Source organism: Cydia fagiglandana, chromosome 20 (genome assembly GCF_963556715.1).
Source record: "Cydia fagiglandana chromosome 20, ilCydFagi1.1, whole genome shotgun sequence".
NCBI classification, from domain to species: domain Eukaryota; kingdom Metazoa; phylum Arthropoda; class Insecta; order Lepidoptera; family Tortricidae; genus Cydia; species Cydia fagiglandana.
Genome location: NC_085951.1, coordinates 9,089,337 through 9,107,100, shown reverse-complemented (window position 1 = coordinate 9,107,100; position 17,764 = coordinate 9,089,337). Strand labels below are relative to the sequence as shown.

General features: G+C 40.3%; 1 protein-coding gene across 1 annotated transcript; it reads right to left on the bottom strand.

Annotated features, from left to right (window-relative positions):
* Positions 1 to 5,663: 5,663 nt before the first annotated feature.
* Positions 5,664 to 14,861, bottom strand: LOC134674878 (uncharacterized). Its single transcript, XM_063533033.1, has 11 exons — positions 14,748 to 14,861; positions 13,629 to 13,836; positions 13,130 to 13,322; positions 12,274 to 12,411; positions 11,534 to 11,684; positions 10,485 to 10,619; positions 9,884 to 10,015; positions 9,062 to 9,142; positions 8,389 to 8,532; positions 6,356 to 6,521; positions 5,664 to 5,902 (listed from the first exon to the last, which is right to left on the bottom strand). The coding sequence occupies exons 1-11, from the start codon at positions 14,859 to 14,861 to the stop codon at positions 5,673 to 5,675; spliced, it is 1,692 nt and encodes a 563-aa protein (XP_063389103.1). The 3' UTR covers positions 5,664 to 5,672.
* Positions 14,862 to 17,764: the final 2,903 nt, after the last annotated feature.

Here is a 17,764-nt window from a genome sequence, read left to right as displayed (position 1 = left end):
TTAGTATTTTCCTTGTGTTTCACAACGCTCAAAATTTCATTGTTTCCAATTACCTATGGAATCATTCGCTCGCTGAAGTATTAATATTAGCATGAGAGGTTAAAAAGCAACTTTACCCCCTTGTAAAACAAATAACTATTTAAGAAGTCATGTATCCTTTTTTTAGAATTCTATTACTTATTCGGCATTCAGTGTCAGCTATTGTGAATTAAATTAACCCATAGCTATCTTATAACACAGACACTACTCACGATGATCAATTATCGGTCAATTATATCCAAAAATAATAGTAAACATGCCTAAAGTGATTACTAGGCATGTTTATACGCCTACGCCTTTGGTGTGACACGTGACGTCACGGCATAATGATGGATCGATTAAAAGGTAAATTAAAAATACGAAGTTTCCTTTATCAAAATAATCATACGTTGACGTAACGCAGCAAACAGGTGCTACCCCCTGCAGTTCACGTGGCTCCACACCAGAGGGCCTGCCGCGAACAACGTTCAACGTGTTGCCTCCTTGTCAGACTTACGTACGAATTTACAAGTGCGGCAGAGAGGCGACACGTCGAACGTGGTTGGCGGTAGGCCCCCTGAACTACGAATAATTAATCTGCGATGGTAGTGCGATAGAATTTTAACGCGCCAAATGTTATTTCAAAAGCACTCGGCTGCGACTGCGACAAATTATTAGCCGTTCGACGAACGTTAGTGCGACAGTGGAGTATAAAACTTTGCCCTTTAACATAACTTTGCCCACCGCGTCACAGTTCAGTAAAAGCGATATAACTTAAAAGTACGGTGGCGCACAAATGCTTAAATCAGATCTGGATGTGGCAACCGATGGGACGAGAGGCTGGAGAAGGTGACGGCCACGTAGAACACGTCCATAGGTATCAAAGGATTATTGATTCACCCGCGCCGCTCCGCTTCGCTTCGCGTTCGCGTGCTTTTCGAACGCTACTTTAGATTGTCTTAACTTAATAAATAGCCTTTATTTTATATTAGGGTGGTATTATATACTTTGGTGGTCCCACACAGCGATTTCTTAGAACGATTCAGTCACTCGTATTCGAATCAGGGTATGCATTTGCAACACGCGACAGAAGCGGTGCAGTGGCGATACAAACGCGCTAAAGTTGAGATGCAGTCGTGCTGTTTTAATTCAGCATCTCTTCTGCATCGATGCAAACCGGCTACCACGTGACAGACAAGCGTCGCCTAAAGTTAGACCACAGAATAAATAATAGTACTAGGTACAGAAGACTCACTCTAACAAAACGCGTCTGTTACGATCAGATATGGCCGCTAGGTCGAGACAGCACCACGCGCGGCTTATGGCTTGGATTGGCGCGGCAAAATTGGTGTGGTACGGATGTACTTGTAGCTACCTGTCGCAAAGCGACGAAAACGCAGAGTGAGCCACGCCTAGTTAGACTAAGAAAAGTCTGTAACGATTTTGATAGGCCACGCAATGCACCTGTATTTATACGTCACCATTTCATAAGAGTTTGACGTTTAAAATAACACCTGCACTGCGTGGACTATCTATGTAAATCTCTGCAGACTTTTCTTGGTGTAACTCTAGTGTGGGGCCACAATTAGGTTTTTTAAAGTAATAAATTCTTACCCTGATACTCCTACTTACGCTATAAAGTGGTCGCCAAATTTATTTCGGCGTTAGACTGAGGTCGCTAGAAATACGCAGAGGCCTCTAGAATTTTATTATATTGTTGTATATAAATGGATATAAAAGAATAAATTTAATTTTATTAAATGGAGGACATGTTCCTTTCCTAGTGGGTAATAATAGGTCTTTTCATCTGTGTCAGATGTTTTAAGCAGCATCCCGGTAACGGCGTTCGTGGCTGTATAGGCCTATGCGGGAGAGGATCCCTCGTCCACACACGCGGCAGGTGTATGCTCCCCCAGGTGAGCGGGATTTGGAGACCTGCCCTAGTGGGTAACTATTACATTAAATAGGTACTTAATTAAAAAGCGATGACTTCAATACGTATCAAAACACTATAAATATTTGTAAGTTTATTTATTAACAAAAATTTATACAAGTACAAAAATAAAATAACACAATAGATGTCAATTTTTCAGAGTTTAGGCACCTACGTAAGTTAACTAATGCTTTACAAAACTAATTAAATTAGGGCAGCTTGTGGCGAGCTGTTGGGGAGTAACGACCCCACGGACCCGAGTGCTCCCGAGAGTCGGTCAGGGTCTCCGTCTCCGGCGTGTCTTCGTCGGTCGGAGTGGACCCCAAGGGGACCCGCAGGACTCTCAGCTCTGGCTTGCCTTAATTGGCCGTCCAGAGAGGAGTCCAGGGGTGTCACTCCAGGGGTGGAAGTGAAAGATGCATAAGACGCGAGTTGGCACAGTGGCTGGTAACAGCCACTGGGTAGAAAGCGGCGCACACCTCTCGACACCCCTGAGCCGCTCACACCGATGTTGCACCTGGTCGTCTTCACGACGGCAGTTTCAGGGGCCCATCTAGTCAGCGGCAAGTCACCACCTGCCTCGATAACGTGTTTTAGCATTGTTATGGCAGGTGTCCGGACTTCTCTACAATAGCCCAGTCTCATTGTCCACCCAAACTTCAATCCATAGACCGGTATGCTGTTCCGTTTTTTTTCTACAATAGTCCCAATGCCTGCTGCGACCGGTTCGTGGGCGTTTATTGTTGCGCCTGTGAACGGGTTCCAGCAGGCGTTCTACATGACATTAAAGCTCTCCAAGGGGCCTCTACGTGTTGGATCTATATCCCCACGCAAGCCTATCAAAAGACCGGGATTTATAGGCCCGTAAAATCCAAAAAAGGAGCAACAATAACGTTAAATAGTTACAACTTTCATTGATCTTACATCAAAACTACAATTTCTTTTTTAAGACTGCATCTAAGTAGGAATGTAAATAATTTATGACATGACTGTGCTTCATAATAGCGCTTTTCGGTTGCATTGCAGATTGCAGTATATTCACTCCCTTATTCATAAAACTTCAAATGTATTCGATATTTTTTTAGTCTCTTTTTTAACCGACTTCCATTTCATAGAAGGAGGAGGTTCTGTATTCGGTTGTGGCTATTTTTTTTTTTTCTATGTACGTTCACCGATTACTCCGACATCCGTAGTCCGATTTGAGTAATTCTTTTTTTGTTTGAAAGGAGCTACCTCCGAGTTGGTCCCATTTTAATTTGGTTCTGTTCTGATGATGGGATCCATGAGGAATTGAGGGAACTCCTCAATTTTTAAAGGCACACGCATGGTGATTTGGGTGTTTTCTTAAGCAACTCGAGCATTTTCTCCCGAAAACCACCACTTTGATGAAGTAGACCTGATGATGATGATTGTTTTGATGATAATGATGATGATTTATTAAATGTAGTATGTTCAGCGATTACTCCGGCACCTGTAATCCGATTTGAGTAATTCTTTTTTTTGTTTGGAAGGAGTTGCCTCCAAGGTGTTTCCGTATTATTTTTGGTTCTGGTCTGATGATGGAATCCATGAGGAATTGAGGGAACTCCTCAGTTTTTAAAGGCACGTGTAAAGTGATTTCGGTGTTTTCTAAAGTAACTCGAGCATTTGCTTCCGAACACCGTCAATTTGATGTAGTGCAAGTGTAGCCTTACCACGAGTTTGACATTGACATATTCGCTAAGTTAGCGACGCTAACGTCTTCGTAACTTACTTTTTATGCATATCGCTCGCACTAATATGCCAGTACGAGCGAGATGCAAAGAAAGTAAGTTACACACACGCTAGCGGATAAATCAATGTCAAACTCTTGGTAAGCTGGTAAGGCTACTGATCGGTGGTTAGGGTTAAGAGTTAAGGGGTCGGGGATTAAGGGGTCGGGTAATGGTGGTTGAAGGGGTGCTGGTTCAGGGCCGAGGGGTACATGGATCAGGAGTTGATACGCTATGAGGTTGAGTGATCGGGGGGGTTGAGGGATTGGGTCAGTGGCGGGGCGGAGGATGGATTTAGTGTAGTGACAGGAATTATAATTTCCCAGACAGACTCGAGAAAATTCCAGATTACATATTTATTAAAGTAGATACACGAATTAAGTGTTAATCATGATGTTGTTTTTCATTCACGCGTCGCGCTATTAACAATGCGTTAAAACTAAAAATGGAAAAATAAAAACTTTTTACAAAAAAAAGAAAACCGACTTCAAAAAGGATGAAATAAAATATTATCCTTTTTAAGTCTATGCGTTACCAACTGATATGTTTGAAGTCGGTGCCAAGCCAAGTAGTAAAGAATACCCGTCAAAAATAATCAGCTTTATGACTATAAATCCCATTAGAACTGTACCATTAGAACTATTATAAATGTGTAAGTAATTCTGTCTGCCTCTTTGTCGCCTTTTCATGGCTAAACAACTGAACCCCTTTAGGTGAAATTTGGCAAGAACGTAAATTCCTTGAATTGTTTTATATTTTGAAATGTAGTCCTCTGAATAAGAGACGGGAAATAAATACAGTCCCAATCCCACGCTTGCGTGCCGACAAACATGGTACGGACTGTGCCAAGAAGGTTTGATCGTGTGTTCTGAGGTGTGTTCTTAGGTACAGTCGACGTCAAAGATATGTATTATACACTTTTGCACCTTACTCCTTTGTAATAAGACGAAAAGTGTAAACATATTTTTAACGTCGACTGTACCTACAGAAAGTACGTTCATTGTAAGGCAATCCAACGTACATCCTTATCGAATCGCACCAAAATCATGGTATGCTTCAAAAGTTGGCTTGGCACCGACTTCAAACATATCAGTTGGTAACGCATAGACTTAAAAAGGATAATATTTTATTTCATCCTTTTTGAAGTCGGTTTTCTTTTTTTTGTAAAAAGTTTTTATTAACTAAGTACTGTATCTTTATTGTATCAAAAGGACATAATATACACATTAGATAATTATTAACATTGCAATGGTCCCCGTTACCGTAACATGACTATCTGCATCTTTCAGCTGAGATGATCGGTCTAGTTCAAAAACATCTCTACAGGCCAGCGTCCAAAAAATATATTTACACGACCTTATTGTCAGTATCTTATAGGTAGATGCGTGTTAGTAAATTTTTTTCACTTTGGCTCGGTAAGTTACTTTAATTTAATTTATTTATTTCACATAAATTATAGGTTTACAGTGTTTACATAAGATGGTAAAGTTTAAAACATTATATTAATTTGTCTCAATACAATTTTACCAGAAGCGGTATCATGGTCGCCTTTTATCACCTGTCATGCCATACGTCACTTTCGCACTTACATATTTGTTGGAACGTGACAAGCATGGTGACAAATAATAAAGAGCCGACCATCTTAGCCCAACAGATTAGTAAAGTAAAGTAAATACACTTTATTGCACCACAAAGAAAAATACAATAACAGATTTACAGTGTAAATAATGGTAGCAACAGGCGGTCTTATCGCTGTAACCGATCTCTTCCAGACAACCTTGGGGTAGCAGGATATAGAATAGAAAACTTTTAAAACATTATTAATTATATATAACATTATTAGTTATTATTAGTTAGTTAGTTGATTAGTCTAGTATAATTTAACATAAAATATTTACAACTAGCGTGTGATTTACATTTATTTATCTTACAGTTAATGATCTTTTCTGCCCTCAACCCTCAGTGGTTCATCAGTGTCGCCCTCTTGACAAATATCGGGTGTTACCCGTAGTACTGAGCTGCTGGAAGGCACTGATAAGTTTCTTTGTGTTGCCAGAGCTCGGCCATTCGGATGTCCCCAATTTTTGGACCTCTAAGACGTACTCTAGGACTTTTCCTCTGGCGACTTTGCCGGAGATTGTTCTAGGGAAGTTGTCGACGAAAATGACGCTGCTCACTTGTTTGTAAGCGGATAGTTTACCTGAAATGTACAAGAATAGTTAGATAAGCTAATTAGTAATTATCTCATATAAATATTGCAAAAAATTACGTGAACATGAATTTTAATAGGTCTTAGGATTTAAAAAGCTATTTATTCAATATCTGAAATGTATGTGCATTTAGTACACATGGATATTTGGATAAGGTATGTACCTATATTAAGTGGGTTTTGTACCTCTATGCTGTATCATATTTATAGTTATCAAATAATTTACGGAAATTTTACAGTAAAGTTACTAATACTGAAGATAAATTATGTCCTTAACGCCTTTCTCTGTAAGTGTCGAGCCGGGGCGGCGCATGACGAACGTGATAGCGTGTTTGTTGTCTTCACGGTGCGGCACACCACACCCACCACACACACATGTCCAACACAACCGGGTGCTGGATCACCAGCCTTGTAACACTTGAGTAGGTGAAAGTGAACACTAACTAGAAATGATGTCCTTAACGCCCTGCTCTGTAAGTGTGGAGCCGGGGCATCGTATGACGCACGCAATAGCGTGTTTGTGATCCTCAGGGTGCGGCACTCCAACCACACACACGTCCAGCACATCTGGGTGCTCCTGAATCACATGCTCTAGCTCCATGGGTGTGATCTGGGGACAAGTTATACGTATGTTGACTAGATTTTTATGGTGTCAATCTATCCCACTTTATGATGATCTGCGGCGGTATCATGGTCGCATTTTTATCACTTGTCATGTCATGCGTCACTTTCGCACTTACTTGTTAGAACGTTTAAGGCATGATGACAGATGATAAAAAACCGACCATCTTAGCCCTACAGATGATCATCATGTGTGCATGCTGAGACAACATAAAAGCCAGAAGTCAAAGTTAGAGATGCAACGGATAGTTGTTTGGCCGGATACCGGATACCGGATATCCGGCCTGTACACTGGCCGAATATCCGGTATCCGGCTGCCGGATATTCGGCCGGCGGAACTATATCTACATTTCGGTTTTTCAGGTGCGCATTCTGCAGGTTTGACCTGTTTCCTAGTAAACGTTCGCACGGAGTCATTTCTAGGTTCGAAATGAGTGCGCGTGCAAGTCAGTGGAATGATTAAATTGTTTTAAAATAATAAACAAGTACGATTATGACCGTGTCTGTTTTTTAAACCCAATTTGTTTACTTCGCAATCAAGCAATGTTACTATCCGGTATCCGGCCGGATAGCAGGTCACTATCCGGTATCCGGCCGGATAGTAAAATATTGGCCGGATAGGCCGGATACCGGATAGTAACCGGATATCCGGTGCATCTCTAGTCAAAGTTATGCGGTTTTACAGCGCGCTTTGAACTATCCATAGTAAACTTAGTATGACTTGGAGTAACTACTCCAACAGATAACATAAATAATTATTAATAGATGTAATATCGACGCGACGTAACGAGGTTTAAGACTTTAGATATTATTAGCTAAGCAGCAAAATTTACTACTTTCCTTGAAATAGAGGACAAGGGCCTACGTCACAAGGAATAACTGTTACATGCAAACTTTAAAACCAAAATATTAAAACATTGACTAAGCCCAATGCCCAATTAATGCCCGGTAAGGGCATTTATTTGTGTGATGAAACAGATATTTGTTCCTGAATCATGGTTGTTTTTCTATGTGTTTAAGTATATATATAGTACCCACAACACAAGCCTTCTTCAGCTTACCGTGGGGTATACTCAATTTGTGTAATATTTTTTTTTTTTTTTTAATTTATTGGAGAAACAACAGAAGTAGGCGACAGGATAATAGGTTACATTGATAGGTACATATATTATTGAAATGAACACTTACTTCCTTAAACGCTCTCACTAAAACATACTTAAAATAAACGGACTTAACTAAAACGTATTACCTTTACAGACAAGTTAACCAAGTATTGTAGACCATACATATGTGAGTTATAATATTTGCTATTGACGTTCTACAATTTAAATTTAGGCGGAACAAGAAAAATATAAAGAAAGTTGAAAATACTGACAACCAATATGATCAATATTTTTTAAGTACAATGACAGCAGAGATAGTAGCGATGATGACGACACATTACTGACGGACACTATGTTGGCCGTTGAGGATATTGAGTATTTGGTTGCGATATTTGGGCCTAGTGACATTGAATATATCGATGGAAGTAAATTCTTTGTTGTAAGTGTTACAAATACGACGCAAGGGGGCTCGCAACCCGGCGTTACTAGAGGCGGTGGGAACTGAGAACACGGCATTAGAGCGCGAGCCGCATCGAGCTGGGACTCTGAACCGTATCCGCTCCAGCAATTCCATACTGTTGAACTGCCCTCTACAGATATTATAAAGAGTAATTGCGTCACAGCATTTGCGTCTGGTCTCCAATGACTGCAACTTATAATACTGCAACAGATCAATGTAAGATAGACGTTTCCCTGTCAATATGTCCCATAACATTTATTTATTAATATTTATTTTATTTTATATTGACTTACAAAATAGTTACGATATCTAAAGGAGCTGGATATCCGTTCCACGTAGAAGAAGTATCCTTTTTCGTCTCTGTACAGCAGATCTCCAGTTCTTAACCAGCCATCCGAGAACGCAGCGTCTGTTGCCTCTGGATTCATGTAGTATTCCTACGAAACGTAATCATGTTATAGGTGTTTAAAACGAAAAAAATCTTACAGTTTCTTAGCTGCAAAATTTTCAAAGCTTTTTTATTTACGCTCAAACACAAATGTACTTTTATTTTATGGCTCCTCTACACGATGGGCCAACGCCAGCTACTCCAAGGGATGCATTTATACGTTAGAGGGAGCAAGTGATATGGCTATCTCGTTCTACCGCATGGCTGCGTCCCTTGGAGTGGCCGGCGCTGGCCCATCGTGTAGAGGAGCCATTACAGATTTTTGGACTGATACGTATCCGCATACAACTTGCTTTTAGATGAAGGAAAACATCGTGAGGAAACTAACCTGAACAAGTAGATACTTCTGCAACGAAATTCAGAGTAGTACCTATACGTAAACTCCCCAATCCACTAAGGATTTTTGTGGAGACTATATTATATATAGCCCAAATCACCAAAATAGTAGAACTATTGATATGTTGAAGATGTAAGTGATGAATTGATTATGGTTCACTTAATTATTTCATGGTACTTACTGACAATTTTGGGCCCTTTGTCCAAAGCTCTCCGACCTTGTTCGGTTCTGTGATTACTTGGCCAGTTGTTGTATCTACCAGCTGCAAATTATAAAGTGTTACGTATAAGTTACGAAGTACAAAAGCTGAATCTAGTATGAACTCGTCTGTACATGTAAAAAAAGTAACTTCAATTTGTGTAGCACATCACTCAAAGACCTCATTTATCATCATCATCATCTCAGCCATAATACGTCCACTGCTGAACATAAGCCTCCCCCTTGGATCTCCATTCGTAGCGGTTGGAAGTGACCCGCATCCAGCGTCTTCCGGCGACCTTAACAAGGTCCTCTGTCCATCTTGTGGGTGGACGTCCTACGCTGCGCTTGCTAGTCCGTGAGCGAAGACCTCATTAGATGGGGGCAAAAGTCCGACCGTGATCTGGAGTCGGTCTCAGTTTCGGCATTCTCGGCTATAAATCGAGCTGAGATCTCGGTCTTTGCTCTCGGCCAAATTTGGCCGAGATTCTCGGAGCTGATCGAAGCTATTCGAGATTTCGAGAGTTGACTTTGAGTTTACCAAACTACCCGTTTGTCGGTTAATATGATGGTTTAGTGAGTTTTGGCCAGTGTGATTAGTGAGTATTTGAGTAACATACTAATATCTTAAACCAAAAGTTATGCGACGCAACTAAGTACATGGCGCTATACTTTAATATACAACTGCATCGAGGCACGCTGCGTTTAGTTATTTTCTCTGGGGGACATTTGGTATTTTTTTTTCTCTTTTCACTTTATTTTCACGTAAGTAAGCCTGTTACGAATGATAGTAATAATTTCTTACTTTTACAGGTCTAATTGGCATCTCTGTCCCACAGTTTCCCTGGGGACCATTCGGAGCCGGCAGCAGAATAGCGCCCAAACATTCCGTCTGCCCTAGTAGGTTCCACACCTCGCCGCCTGGTCCCATTTTTGCCTGAAAAATAATAAAATGCCCGATAACACAATGACAATCGGTGGCAATAATTTCAAAAGATAAGATAAATTTGAGATAATATTCGGGCGACAATTAGTAGCAGTACCTAATTATAAAGATATATCTGCTGCAGTAGCACGGTTTTATCGCTTGACACCATGCCTGTCACGTTCTAACATGTTTGTAAGTGCGAAAGTCATGGCCATAGTGACAGACGATAAAAATGGAACCATGCTGCGCCCACTCATCATCATCATCATCATCATTTCAGCCTATATACGTCCCACTGCTGAGCACAGGCCTCCTCTCATGCGCGAGAGGGCTTGGTCTATAGTCCCCACGCTAGCCCAATGCGGATTGGGGACTTCACATACACCTTTGAATTTCTGCTGCTGCTGCGCCCACTGCTTGGACAAAATTATCTAGCTTATGCCGACATTCTAAGCATTCACTCTCAGTGTTAACTTACCTTCAGTTGGTTCAAGGTTACAGGGTTAATGGCAAATGCTGTGACCACGAGCCTTTTAAAGCACGTCATGTCGCAATGTTTCTCGTGTTTCAAGATGCCATTGATTACTAGCGGAGTTGATATCGCGGCAACCGGCTGAAAAATAACAGCTCTTTAACATTCCACAAATCATCGAATGATATGTATATTTAAATAACCGGGCAAGTGCGAGTCGGACTCGCGCACGAAGGGTTCCGTACCATAAAACAAAAAAAAAAAAACAAAAAAAAACGGCCACCCATCCAAATACTGACCACGCCTGACGTTGCTTAACTTTGGTCAAAAATCACGTTTGCTGTATGGGAGCCCTACTTAAATCTTTATTTTATTCTGTTTTTAGTATTTGTTGTTATAGCGGCAACAGAAATACATCATCTGTGAAAATTTCAACTGTCTAGCTATCACGGTTCGTGAGATACAGCCTGGGGACTGACGGACGGACGGACGGACGGACGGACGGACAGCGAAGTCTTAGTAATAGGGTCCCTTTTTACCCTTTAGGTACGGAACCCTAAAAATAAGAAGCTGATAAATACATTACACAAATCATTGAATGATGGGTGTATTTGTATGTTTAAGCAGCATCCTGCTGCTAAACAAAATAAATATTAGGAAGCGCTGGTGGCCTAGCGGTAAGAGCGTGCGACTTGCAATCTGGAGGTTGCGGGTTCAAACCCCGGCTCGTACCAATGAGTTTTTCGGAACTTATGTACGAAATATCATTTGATATTTACCAGTCGCTTTTCGGTGAAGGAAAACATCGTGAGGAAACCGGACTAATCCCAATAAGACCTAGTTTCCCCTCTGGGTTGGAAGGTCAGATGGCAGTCGCTTTCGTAAAAACTAGTGCCTACGTCAAATCATGGGATTAGTTGCCAAGCGGACCCCAGGCTCCTATGTGAGCCGTGGCAAAATGCCGGGATAACGCGAGGAAGAAGAAGCTGCTTAAAACATCTGGCACAGATAAAAAGGAAAACGTCGCTTGTCCTGGCTTTTACTTAAGTAATTACCTTATATTTGTTAATAATTTCGATAATATGTTCTACGGTGATGGGTGTCGAGGACTGCAACTTGATTTGGTTTGCGAAAATCATACACAATGTCGCTACGTATGAAGATACCCACTGCACGCTCGGTAGAAGCATAAACGGTGCCATTTCTCTGAAAATAATAATAAAAATATAATTACCATAATTATGACGGCTCTATTAAAATCTTTTGACCTTACGGGCCCCCCACACTCGCGTCTTCCGAACGTCAGCGGCTAGTCAACGCTATGGAAAATGGTGTCACCGCGCCGTGCCTCGAGCAACATACATCCATACTGCCGTATTCGAACTTCAAGATAATCACAAGAGACGACACGTACTAGATCCATTCTAGATACGTTACAATTTAGATATCAACTAGTTCTCTTTTGCAGCGCAATTCGGGCAACCAATGTCACTTTTACGTTAGATAGCAAGAGCTATATAGAGCAAGATATCTATTAGATGTGAATTGGATCTCTAAGTCATATCCTGTGGAAATCGTTCAAGAGTATCTCCAGAATCGCGCAAATGTCAAATTTGACAGGTTAGATCTTAAACATATCGTTATCGTATTTTGGTGATGTCTAAAAGATATCTAATAGATATCTATTTCAACATCCGAATCGGGCCCATAGAGTTGATTAGACGCCGACGCTCGGGCGACGCTAGTGTGTGTCGGGCTCAAACTAAGTGACAATTTTCTGGCTCAAGGTACCTACTTGTCTTTCATGACTGAGTTGATTTTGATCATGGTGATAATGTCAGAGTGCTTGAAGGCAGCGACCTTGGGGAGTCCCGTGGTTCCGCTGGTTAGGACGAGCCACGCGAACACCTTGCTCGTATCGAAAGTGGCCACTCTGAAAGATTTAGAGGAACCTATGTACTTAGGAAAAATCTTATAGTATTCGTATGAGATTGCGCAGTAAGGAAATACCTTTCTTATAGGTATCATTCAGTTTTCGGTTCTTCAAAGGAATTAATTAGGTATTATAATCAAATTAAATCTTATCAATAAATATTCTAGATAATCTGACTTTGATTCATTAGCATAATGATTTAATTTATACCTAATAATAGTAATTTTATCAGTTAATAAAGAGTGCCACAAAAAATGTGAGCGAACACGATGTTCATTGTATAAATTATTGTTTCTATTTCGTGATTCTCTGCCGTATTCGAACTTCAAGATATTCACAAGAGACGACACGTACTAGATCCATTCTAGATACGTTATAGTTTAGATATCAACTAATTCTCTTTTGCAGCGCAATTCGGACAACCAATGTCACTTTTACGTTAGATAGAGTAAGATATATAATTAGATGTGAATTGGATCTCTAAGTCATATCCTGTGGAAATCGTTCAAGAGTATCTCCAGAATCGCGCAAATGTCAAATTTGACAGGTTAGATCTTAAACATATCGTTATCATATCTTGGTGATGTCTAATAGATATCTATTTCAAAATCCGAATCGGGCCCTCTATTTCGATCAGCCCTTGAAGTCAAAGTCAAAGTCAAGTCAATATATAATATTATCATCATTAGATAATAATTATGGAGATCCATGTACCAACCTGAAATCGCTGTCCGGCGCACCATCATCGTACGTCTTTATAAATTTGGCCAAAGATCTGTCGCTGTCACCGAATGTTATGATCCTCGTATCTAGTCCAAGGTCATTGATGACTTTTTCGTATTCTTCCACGAGACTCACTTCGACGAACGTCACTTTTGGTTTAGCTATTTCAAATAGTCTCTTTACTTCATCTGTACAAAATACAATCAAAGTTAAATACAATAAATTTCGATGATTAGGAAAATAATTTAATTAACCTTGTTTTTTTTCCTTTATATCGAAATTTTTGAATGTTATCTAGCAGGTGGCTCTTATTAGTACGAAAAAATATTTTAGCTAATATAGCTTTAGGCTAATCTATGAAAATTGGATAACTTTTGATTTGATTCGGAAGATAAGATGGCCTTGCTAACTTAATATTGCGGAAATATATATCAGCAATATTCTTTGACTTTAGCAAGATACTAAGATAGTCTCTATCTCTAGAATATTCCTACCGTATCTATAGGATGGATCTATTCCCATTATTGGATGTCCATTAAAGTATCCAGCATAGAAAGGGATGTGCACATCAAGATGGTTGATGCCAGACACGGCGATCACGTCACCCGGCTTAAAGCCGGCGTTCCTCAGACATCTCGCCAATTGTATGGAACGGGACTTCACCGATGACTTGTTCTCAACTTCGCCAGTCCCTGCATCGATCTAAAAGGACAACATACATATTATGATCACTATGACTGCAATACAGAGGAGAAATAGTGTAATGACTGTTATTACGCAAAATGTTTTGAAAGAACTGAGGAACCGGACTAATGAAATTTCATTTTCTGCACACAGAAAACTTTTTATGTCTAAACTTAGGTATTCTTTAGGTCACTTCTGTTCATATATTCCTAGTTATATGACGTTTAAAGACGGTTAAAGTGATTGTATCTTTTCATATCTTGATTTTCGGGGGCCCTTGCCCACTGATACACTTCGGCCGATGGGATCTTTTGTGCAATTAGCCCCTTAGGAAAGATAGTCAACTAGGTACTCAAGAGCTTTTTCCACCATCTCCATGCGCTGATGGAGCTTATGGGTAGCGTTTTGATTTCCCTTGGTTTCAGATATCCTGCTCCAAAGTCCTTCATCCTTTGTCCGGCGAGGGCGTGACATTTACACATTAGGTGATTTACTGTATCTTCCTCTTCGCCACGCATACGACAATCGGTGTCGTCATATTGTCCCATCTTGGGACACCGATGTTGAAGTAATTGTAGATAAGGACCCCTATTCGACAAGCGACGTTTAAGGTACCTATCGTGTTGATCTTCCGTTGATGTGGAAAAAATCAAAAGTTCTCAAATGCTTCGGTACAATGTCAAATTTTATATTAGCAATCCACAGTTAGGTGACAACCAAACCAAACCGAACCACCCCGAGTTCAGAGTTGAGTTTTGGTTGAACCAAATAATTTTATCCATAGTTGATCGAATCAACACTTGATAGAATCAACATGCAATAAAATCAACTGTTAATTTGACGTGGATGCAAAATCTGACAGATGTACATGTCGAATTTGGCCCAAGGTCTTCTTTTATTTAGGTATAGAGCCCTACAAATATTCTTACCTGCCAAACATAATCTTCGGGTTGATTGAAGAAATCCAAAAGCACATGCCCAACATGGTAGGAATCAGCGGTCGCTCCTCCATTTTCCGCAACATCACCGTTATGAAACTGCATTTTATTACATTCAATTATTTTACAAATATTATATCTTATATGATAATTTCAATGACCTAAAGATAATGCCCAAATTGATTATATAGCACCAGCTTTTATAATATTTTGAAATCAGTGCTTGTTATGGTGTTAGTTGATAAGATAAAGCGACAGTATTTTTTGTAGTTCTTTAAATAATATATATTATGTTAAGAAATGGGCAACATGTAGGTATGAGGCTCCCTAAGAAAATTACATACATACATACATCACTGGCTCAGTGACCCAAAGAGGATCTTGGCCTCTGACACAAGAGAGCGCCATTCTGCCCTATTCTGCGCCACTTCACGCCAGTTGGGTATTCCGAGGCCGGACTGGTCTTTTTGGGCTTCGTCACTCCAGCGGTATCTGGGACGCCCAGACGGACGTTTTCCGCCCGGGTGCCCCACATACGCTCTTCTCACAGCACGATCCTCCCCCATCCTCTCCAGGTGACCAAGCCAGCGGAGTCGTGTTGCTTTGATCTCGCCAAAAAAAAATATATTTTGAAAATGATTTAAGAAAATTATATTTACACATTTTTTTTTATACAATTGATGTTGGATTTGAGGCTAGAGCCAGACCAAGAAAAGTCTGCAACGATTTTGGTAGCATACGCGGTGCAAGTGTTATTTTATACGTAATAATTTCATAGAAGTTTGACGTTTAAAATAACACATGCACTACGTGTGCATGCTATCAAAATCATTGCAGACTTATCTTGGTCTAACTCTACTGTAAATCAATTCTATTCCGAGGACTAACAAGGATAGAAAAAACCTCTTTATACTTTTCTTTATAAAAGCTTTCCTCTCATACATTGTTCGATTAATGTAAAGGGATAATATTAAAACTTGTGCTAATACTTTGATCTGTCCTGGTGATACCATGACCTAAAAGATAAATAGATAATTATGTACAGTCGCCATCAGATATATCAGAGCGGTTAAGGCGCTCACAAATATCTGAACACGCCTGTACGAGTATAGTCAGGGCGTTAGAATGCGTGTTCAGAATATTGTGAACACCTTGGCCGCTCCGTTATATCGAATGGCGACAAATGAATATAAAAATATCTAAAAGGAAGATGATAACTATAACAAAGAGCCACTGAATAAGATAAGACTAATTAATCGGGCATTAGATCTCTTGACAATCATACCTATCTGATTAATTAAATTGATTATATTTTGTATATATTTTACATGCCAGATGTTGGTAAATTACTTTTATTATGTATCACTTTTTATGCAAAAGAAATGAAATTATTATAATCTTTAATAAGAAAAAAACTACTTTTAAAACCGTTTGTAATGCCATATAAAGTATTGACTGGTATTTAACAAATCAAACGCTATAGTACCTATCATTAATCCACTTCGTCACCTTTTTATGGTAGCATTTTGTTTCTGTAAGGTTCGCAGTTCTAACCTAATCTAACCCACTTTTCTGATAGCAGTTCGGTTCTGAGAGGATCGCAGTTTAAACCTAACCTAACCTAACCCATGCACTTTTCTAGTAGCGAATCATAGTGGTTTCTTTAATTTAGGTATCATAGGGGTTTTCCGGATCAAGGTCCGGGTCCGGGTCCGAGTCCGGGTCCGGGTCCGGGTCCGAGTCCGAGTCCGGGTCCGAGCCCGAATCCGGGTCCGGGTTCAGGTCCTGGTCCTGGTCCTGATCTAGGTCCACACTCTTTTCAACATAGCCGACATTGCAGCATTAACGGCTAGGAGGATTATTTGATGCGCCCTGTAGCCCGGGCGTAAGAATACGGCTACGCCCTACCTGCCCTACCTACCTACGGCCCTGCCTGTCGTAAAAGGCGACTAAAAGGGGTTCTAGGGGTCGGAGACGGTCGCAGCTAGGGACTGCGACCAAAAAAAAAAGGAGAGGACCCTCAAAGAGGCATAGCGTTAGGACGGCACTGGCGCGTTCACTGGAGATCCCAGAGCCGTCCGAAATGCGCTGAGAAGGACTACTGGGAGGTTTTTAGTCGGTGAAAGTCCGACATAACCTCCGCGCTGTCCCTGCGGTGCGGAGGTATCCATAACGGATTTTCCTCCCATTAAAAAAAAAAGGGAGGATTATTTGATACAAATCGCACACAGTGACGCAATATAACTAATTTGTTTACCTATCATATCACTGTGTAGATTGTAATCAAGGCTACGTCAAATAATCAATGAGTAACGCGTGGCGTGGTTTCCATTCCATATGATATGAGATAATTTGAACATAATTACGAAAACAAACCGCATTACAAAAGCATTCTCACGACTGGGTCTACAGATGTACTCGTAGTGCACAATTTTATTTTCTGTTTTTTCACGGAAACGTACGAATGTGTCTTGCTTTTTCAGTCTCGGTACTAAAAGTTACTGTGGCTGACTGGAGTAGCATAACAAATACGAACGTTTCCGAGAAAATACGATGAAAACTATTATGCACTACATCTCTGTCTGTCATGTTCAAAAAAAGAGTTAATTATCACACCAGCTCGTAAAGGCTTGTACAAACAAACACAAACTTATAAGAACTATAAACAAAATTCATTTTAGTATAAGGTGGCTAGTTATTGGAGGGTGGCCAGTTATTTACACCTTATACTAAAATTAATTCTGTTTATAGGTGAATAGAATTCATTTTTAGTTTAGGGTGGCCAATTATTAACCGGTGGCCAGTATTTGACGAATTACCCTATACGTTTATCTTATCTTTTACCTCGAATGATTCAACAGATATGTGCGCAAATGGTAAGTTTTTTGATTGGATTATGCACGTGTGTTATCACGTATGCAATCAAGGTATTAAATATCGACACGGACAAAGTGCCAAAAATATGTGTACAAGAACTTATTGCCCACCCTAGCGACCAGCCCCGGTTT